This window comes from Pararge aegeria, chromosome 18 (genome assembly GCF_905163445.1).
Source record: "Pararge aegeria chromosome 18, ilParAegt1.1, whole genome shotgun sequence".
Lineage (NCBI taxonomy): Eukaryota > Metazoa > Arthropoda > Insecta > Lepidoptera > Nymphalidae > Pararge > Pararge aegeria.
The window spans coordinates 3,986,020-3,993,487 of NC_053197.1; the positions used below are offsets into that span (position 1 = coordinate 3,986,020).

Below are 7,468 nucleotides of genomic sequence, written 5' to 3' on the forward strand. Positions count from 1 at the left end.
TTTTCAATAGAATAGATGAATGACTGTTATTAGCACAGAATTTGTTGTTACATTGTGCAAGAGGAAGGCAAGGATTGATATACTGCGGTTAAACGTTTTCATTTGAACGTTCAAAACAATTTATTTGTTATAGACAGCTATCCTACAATCTACAGCAAGCATAGCCTTAATAAATAACTGGGTATGGACTGGGTCGTTACTCATTACAAACAGAAGAAGAAGAAGAAGAAGAAACACTTTATTGCATTGAAACAGTAAGGCGTATACAGTACACAATGTAGACATGCAAAGGCGGCCTTATTGCTGCAAGCAATCTCTTACAGGCAACCTTTGTCTTACAGACTTGAGGTGATGATATAACTGAATACAATAACCCATCCCGTACCTGTCGATAGGTATAATCAAGTTGCAAATCCACAAATTTTCTTCATATCCCGTGTGCTAAGTCCCATCTCTGAAAACAAGCACCTATTATACGTCATACAACGAGTTATTTAAAAAGATACCTGGCATCGGTAACTTCCATGACTCACCCACAGCTTTTAGGAAAAAACTCCCGGACACTTATCGGTGAGTTGAATTTTTTGACAAATTAAGTTTACATGACGCTTAACACTCTCACCGCCACGTGGACTGCTGGCCGCCCACGTAAATTTGAGTGTAACGAGCCAATATTGTTTTTTAAATTTTAACTGGCAAGCCACGTGGGCGGCCGGCATACCAAAATTAGCGCGCCAAATTTGCTGTTATATTTACTTGTCATAACTTGTCAAAAAGTTATAAGGCACGCCACCCGTGTAATTAGGTCAGTTGACCGCGCGCCGCCCACCTAGCCTGCGGAGAAAGACTTTTGGCGCGCATTTTTGCAATGTCGGATTTTAGTGACTCTGATTCGGACTATCAACCGCCGCCATTATGGGATGGATCTAATTCGACTAGCAGCGACTCGTGTTTATCTCAAGACGATGTTTCACTTCTGCACGAAAGCACACCAGTGCCCCCGGAGCCACCGCGACCTGACTGGCATCAACCTAACGGATCGCGACAAAAGAGGTTTCCATTGGATATACAACCAGGTATTAATATTTCTAACAATTGTAACAGGGAACTTGATATTTTTCGATTATTTTTAAACCAAGATATTATGGATCTTATGGTGCAAATGACCAATTGTTATGCTAATAAGGTAAAAATACTTAAAGTTGTCACACGCAACATGAGACTTGCCAAATGGACAGACTGTACTGAAGAAGAAATTTTAAAATTCTTGGGCCTGCTGATTTTTATGGGACTCAATAAATTACCTAAAATTAGCGACTACTGGAGCAATAAAAAACTGTATAAAAACGAAATAGCTCGCCAAGCTATGAGTAGAAACCGATTCGAGCTGTTATTGAGATGTTGGCATTTTGAAGACAGTTTTTTCCATGCATCAAATACAGACCGTCTTATAAAGATAAGACGTTTGGTGCAGTTACTCACAGCCACATTTCGAAATGCCAAAACACCTGGAGAATATATCACTGTGGACGAGACCATGGTAGCTTTCAGAGGGCGTATAAAATTTATGCAGTACATTCCTGGCAAAAGACACAAGTATGGGATCAAACTTTTTAAAGTCTGTGATGATGACGGTTATACGTACGACCTTATCGTTTACGAAGGTAAAAACTCAAGCGGGCAAACCAATACACCTACGAATTTAGTAATGAAACTATGTCAACCTTACCTAGGGGTAGGCAGGAGTGTGGTGACGGATAATTATTATACCAGCGTCGACTTAGCGCAACAATTATTGCAAAACGATACGCATCTGATTGGTACATTACGCAGAAACAGGAAAGGATTGCCGAAAAAAGTTGTTCAAGAAAAATTGAACAAAGGTGAAATGATCGCTTTAGAAAACAATGACGGTATTCTTATACTCAAATGGAAGGACAAGCGTGATGTTTTAGCTTTGTCGACAAAACACTCTGTTGGTTTTGTTACTGTTACGAGCAAAAGGAACCGTAACAAGAAAGTTATGAAACCTACCCTGATTGCTGATTATAACAAACACAAATGCTCCATAGATTTATCAGATCAAATGGCAAGCTATGCCAATCCTGCCAGAAGAACGATCCGTTGGTTCCAGAAGCTAGCCATAGAACTGTTATTTTCGACTGCTGTCACAAACGCTTTTATAATTTACAAAACTCATAAGCAGCTTAGTAGCAAGAAGTACACCATAACGGATTTCAGAGAGAATCTCTGCTTGCAGATGTTGGGAATCACTTCCAGTTCGAACTCAGTGGGTAGTTTGCCAAGGCGGCAAATACAACATAAATTCAGTAAATCAACACTTACTGATCATAGAGGAAGACTTATTCGGCGACGATGCATCCATTGTTATAAAAAAAACAGAGATGCTGGACTATCAGCTAAAGAAGCCAGAGATCAAACAAAAAAGGTAAATACAGTGTGCCTGGAATGCCCAACTAAACCTAGTGTTTGTGGACAATGTTACGCAGAAATCCACATCCAAATTAATCCTTAGTTTTTTTATTACGTATTTTGATTTTTATAACTGTGATTTTGACTGCTTTGGATTAATAAATAATAAATAATATTTTTCTAATACTAGTTTTACTCATTCAATTTTTATCCTTATATTACTTTAAATATAGTCCAATTTTCATCAATTTTTTTTTCACGGGTAGCGTTTTAACTGAACTAATCAATGAAGTCATCTTTGAATATTTATCTAGCAAGCCAAGCTCTATAAAATAATATGAATTTGTGGGATCACAGCGGACCCCACGGCCTGCTGATAAAGTCAACGACGTATCCCGCCGATAGCCCACATGGCATGCTACACAAGTTATTTAAAATCGGACGTGGCGATAGGTGGAAGAAATCGCATGGTAGGCGTGCCGCCCACAGGGCTTGCTGCGCTAGAAAAACCTTAAATAAGTATGGCGGTGAGAGTGTTAATGTTATGTCAATGTTATGTTCACTTGTAATTGACGTGGATATCATTCCATGTTTTTGTGCGTGTCCTATATTTAAAAACGTATAATAAATAAATAAATAAGATTTGTCGTTGTGAAACGTTATGTCAAGTAACTTAAATGCTCATAGACGAGTATGCCCGTTTTCACTAAACCTAGCAAATGCTTAAATCAAATGCCTAACGATTTAGGTGATGCCTAGAGAAAAAACGTTTCAACAACTATGAGAACATGAATATCGACTTTAGGCGCCATCTAAAGTTACGACACCGATTTGGCGCTGCGTAATGGTAAGGGAACCCTTAAACTAACACTTGACACTTGAAAATATTAAAATCCGTTTTTTAATAACCTTAAATTCATACGAAAAATTTTACATCATATAAATACTTGTGGCAAGAATCATAGACTAGTTGGGTTGGGTCAAAGCTCTATCTCCCCCTATACCTCTACTATATATCTCCTATATATCCCCCTCTCCTAAGCTAGATTAATAATAAAAATAAAGCCTTTATTTCCAACTATAAAACATACGTATTATTTCAGTTGTACATAGTAATTAATAAATTTATTCATTATTATTTCAGCCAGTGTGTGCACGTAAAAATTTCATGGGTTCGATTCCATAACATGAATGATTTTCAGTGTCTGGGTGTTTATCGGTATATTATAATTATTTATGTAAATTATTCATCAATCATCTTAGTACCCATAACACAAGCTCTCGCTTACTTTGGGGCTAGATGGTATTGTCGTAGTATATTTATTATTATAATTATTTATTATTCAAATCATAGGAGCCAGAAAAGAAGACATCCGGTTAGAAATTCCGGTAATCATTCTACCGTGTTTGATCTCTAGCCATGCGTAGTCTAGCCGTCTCTTGGGAAAAGGGAAGCCAAACGCGTCGTACTACCTACTAGTATAATATTGACGCCACAGAGACGAGGTACGAAATAGACACTCCTGTATTCAACATGAAAAGGAATACACTTACCTGATGGAGTATATCTATTTAACAAAAGCTGTGTGGCTATGGTGACTTAAATCATCATCAAATACTTATATTTTGTTAATATACAACGTGTCATAGAATCACGAAATAATATTGAAGGATGCATAAGTATATTTCATAAGGAATCACCCTATAAAAATATTAAATCATACCTAATATTTTTTTTTTCATACAATAAAATTAAAAACATTGCAATTGTTGACTTATGACAACTCTATTGAATATTAAAAACCGACACGCGCATAGTACCTACGCTACTCGATGCGCACGTAAAAAAGTGACAGGAGTCACATGATTTTAATTTTGCATGTGATGTTAGGGCTGTATCTGATTTCTTTCAGTAAAAACTATGTCAGTGGTTAGTTTAAAACTGTTAGGTTTTCGGTTTCACAGATGATTCTCAGAGATTCTTATTAAATTTATCGATTCAATTCAATGAATGTCTCTTAATACTTTGTTTAATCTTAGCATAGCAGAACCAAATCACTAACGGAGTTTTCATTTTTAAGTAGACCATTGGTCGAACATATATTCATTAGCCTATAAAAATAACCATATATTCATTAGCCTTGTGGTTAGGCCATTGACTTCCCTTTGGTGGTGCTGAGTTCGAATCCCGCCACGCACCTCTACTACTCCACCTAACGTACATAAGGTACGTTAAAATATCACTCACTTTAACGGTGAAAAACAACATCGTGAGGAAAACTGCTCAAAGTTGTGTGGAGTTCTCTATAATGTTCAAAAAGGCGGGGGAAATCCACCAATCCGCACTTAGCCAGCGTGTTGGACTGCGGCCTTCATATTCTAGTCCTAGGTGGACTCCTGTCGTGGGACGTTAAAGGGTTGCTAATGGTGATAAAGATGATGATGATTCAGAGATAGCTCTGTCAGTAAGGTCACAGCAAAGCAATTACTTTCCCACGATTTTTGCATCATATTCCAATATTATGAGGCCTATTCCATAAATGAAGGAATGGAATGGCCGGTGATTTGAGATATTATCAAATTTTTTGATTTTCCCAACAGTTGACAGCACCTGTCGCCTAATTGAGAACATTCAACGAATCGCCAATCCGCCATATTTTGTTATGCCGCCATTAAAATATCCGAATATCACGCAATATTAAAAATATCCCATTTCACGAATCAGATCTCCTATACCGGCTAATAAAAATACCGATAACTTTATATAGAAAATTCGATTTCCAAATATTTGTATAGCTCGCGAAAAGTATTATCGGCTATGTATCGATAACGTTTTTAAGACGAAAACAAAAATGACGTTTATCCAGGAAAATGACTATTGTTTTTTTATCATCATCATCGTGATCATTGCAAGTTAATATACTCCGAAAAGAAGCATGGGATACATGTTAAGAATCGAACTTGGTCTCCCAAAAGGGAGGCTGAATATACCAAAAACCTTCTGCTTTTCTGCAATAAAGTGTGTCCAGTATGTCCTTCTTTCATACACTTTCGCGTTTTTAACATTAGGAGAGAAGAGATACAAGGGAATAGTGCACGCCGGTAAAGGCGCGTGCGGAACTAATCACTAAATAAATGCTTATAGGGCCATGGATGGATGGGCAATTAATATTTTAATAATCATTTCTTAAGTGGTACTTACACACAATAAATTTCAAGAATTCAATTAGTACGCAGTAATTGATGTTTTAATTATTTCGTCGGTATGCCTCAAGTATTCCCCTTATCGTGTTTAGGAATTTTTAATTCACTTTGAAATACTTTTTTAATTAAATATTCCACTTCAGATAACTTTTTAAATAAATTCAATTTAAATCGAAAACAATTGAGGCTGAGTTTTGGATGAGAAAACAGGGGAATACGAAACGTTGGTACACAAAAATCGTAAATCGTAAAACTGAAAAATCGGTCTGAGCTGCAGCTGTCCCTATCCAACTCTACGGGGGAAGATGGGCTCATCGCGACGGCAATAGTTTTTCAAATTTTACCCAGCTATACCATCGTTTTAATAGAATAAAGTAAAACCGGAATCAAGAAGTCGCAATGTTATAGCATCAAATGTTAATAAGATTAACCAGCAGTCCCAGTATGCACTACAAATGGCTTAAGACAAAAGCCCATAATATGTAAGACGGCCCGTTTCATTAAGACAATGGGTTTAAATTGCTGTGGTTAGACAGTTGGACGGAAAATTTTATGGTTCAATTTACAAGCGGCTCCGCAATACATTAAAATCGCGAATTAAATCATTATTATCAACAAACCATCAAAATCGGTCCATCCGATTGGAATCTGCCACACAGACACAGGACACACACACATCCACACACACCCGCGCACACAAATACACGAGGACGCGCGCACACACGCACACACATACACAAACTAAGTGTATAGTTGTTGATTATTTGCATGATGCTAACATTTTGCACGCCATGTATGGCAATACACTGTAACCTAAAACCTTTTTAAATATGTAACAGCCTTAAAACGTGTATTTTGCAAATAAATAAATAGATTAAGGGGCTGCTAGTGTTCTACGATTTAAAAATCACTCCGTTTTAATAAATCTGTTGACGGTCAATGTACGGTCAGTACATTGGATACAAACAAATAGTTTGAAATAGTAATAAACACTTCCTTATCATGTATAAAAAAATTGCGGTGAAGCAGAGTTTGAATACCGTTATAGCATGTGATATTTTAAACAGTTCAAATATCACATGCAAACATCGTGTGAAATCTGCATGCCCGAGAGTTCTCCATAATGTTCTCAAAGGCGTGTGGAGTCCACTAATCCACAATAGCGTGGTGGACTACGGCCTACACCCTTGATTGACATGACATGATTATGACAAACATTTCGTATATTCGGAATTTATAGCGATGGTAAAACCAACGTTTCTAAAGCCATATTATCTGGCATTTTCGATTGAACTCAAATTATTTTGCAACGATGATAGATCTACACTTTTTTGTCATCTGCGGTTTTTACCAATCCCCACGGTCATTCACAATATGAAATGATTGATGAATCAAATACAAAAAATCGTTTAATAATGTACCAACAAAATATAATAAAGATTCTTTGTTTATTTTTTTAACTAAAAGTTGGCCTTTGAAGCGGTGATAGCGCATTGGGAAGGAGCTCAACCTCACTTACGGGGGCCGAATTCGAATCCTTGCACGCACCTCTAACTGTTCTAAGTTATGTACGTTTAGTAATTCAAATGTCACTTGATTCAACGGTGAAGGAAAATATCGCGAAAAAACCTGCATGCCTGAGAGTTCGACATAATGTTCTCCAAGGTGTGTGGAGTCAACCAATCCGCACTGGGTCAAAGTGGTAGACATATATGTTTAGTAAACCCTTAACCCATTATGCCTTAACCCCTTCTCATTGTGGGAGGAGACCCGTGCTCTGTAGTGGGCCGGTAATGGGTTGATATGATGAAAAACTGGAATGTACAAAATG

General features: G+C 37.2%; 1 protein-coding gene across 1 annotated transcript; it reads left to right on the forward strand.

The window, feature by feature from the left end:
• Nucleotides 1-868: 868 nt before the first annotated feature.
• On the forward strand, nt 869-2,536 carry LOC120631736 (piggyBac transposable element-derived protein 4-like). Its single transcript, XM_039901418.1, has one exon. The coding sequence runs from the start codon at nt 869-871 to the stop codon at nt 2,534-2,536; it is 1,668 nt and encodes a 555-aa protein (XP_039757352.1).
• Nucleotides 2,537-7,468: the final 4,932 nt, after the last annotated feature.

Coding starts and splice junctions, on each gene's coding strand:
- LOC120631736 (XM_039901418.1), top strand. CDS start 869: ATGTCGGATTTTAGTGACTCTGATTCGGACTATCAACCGCCGCCATTA.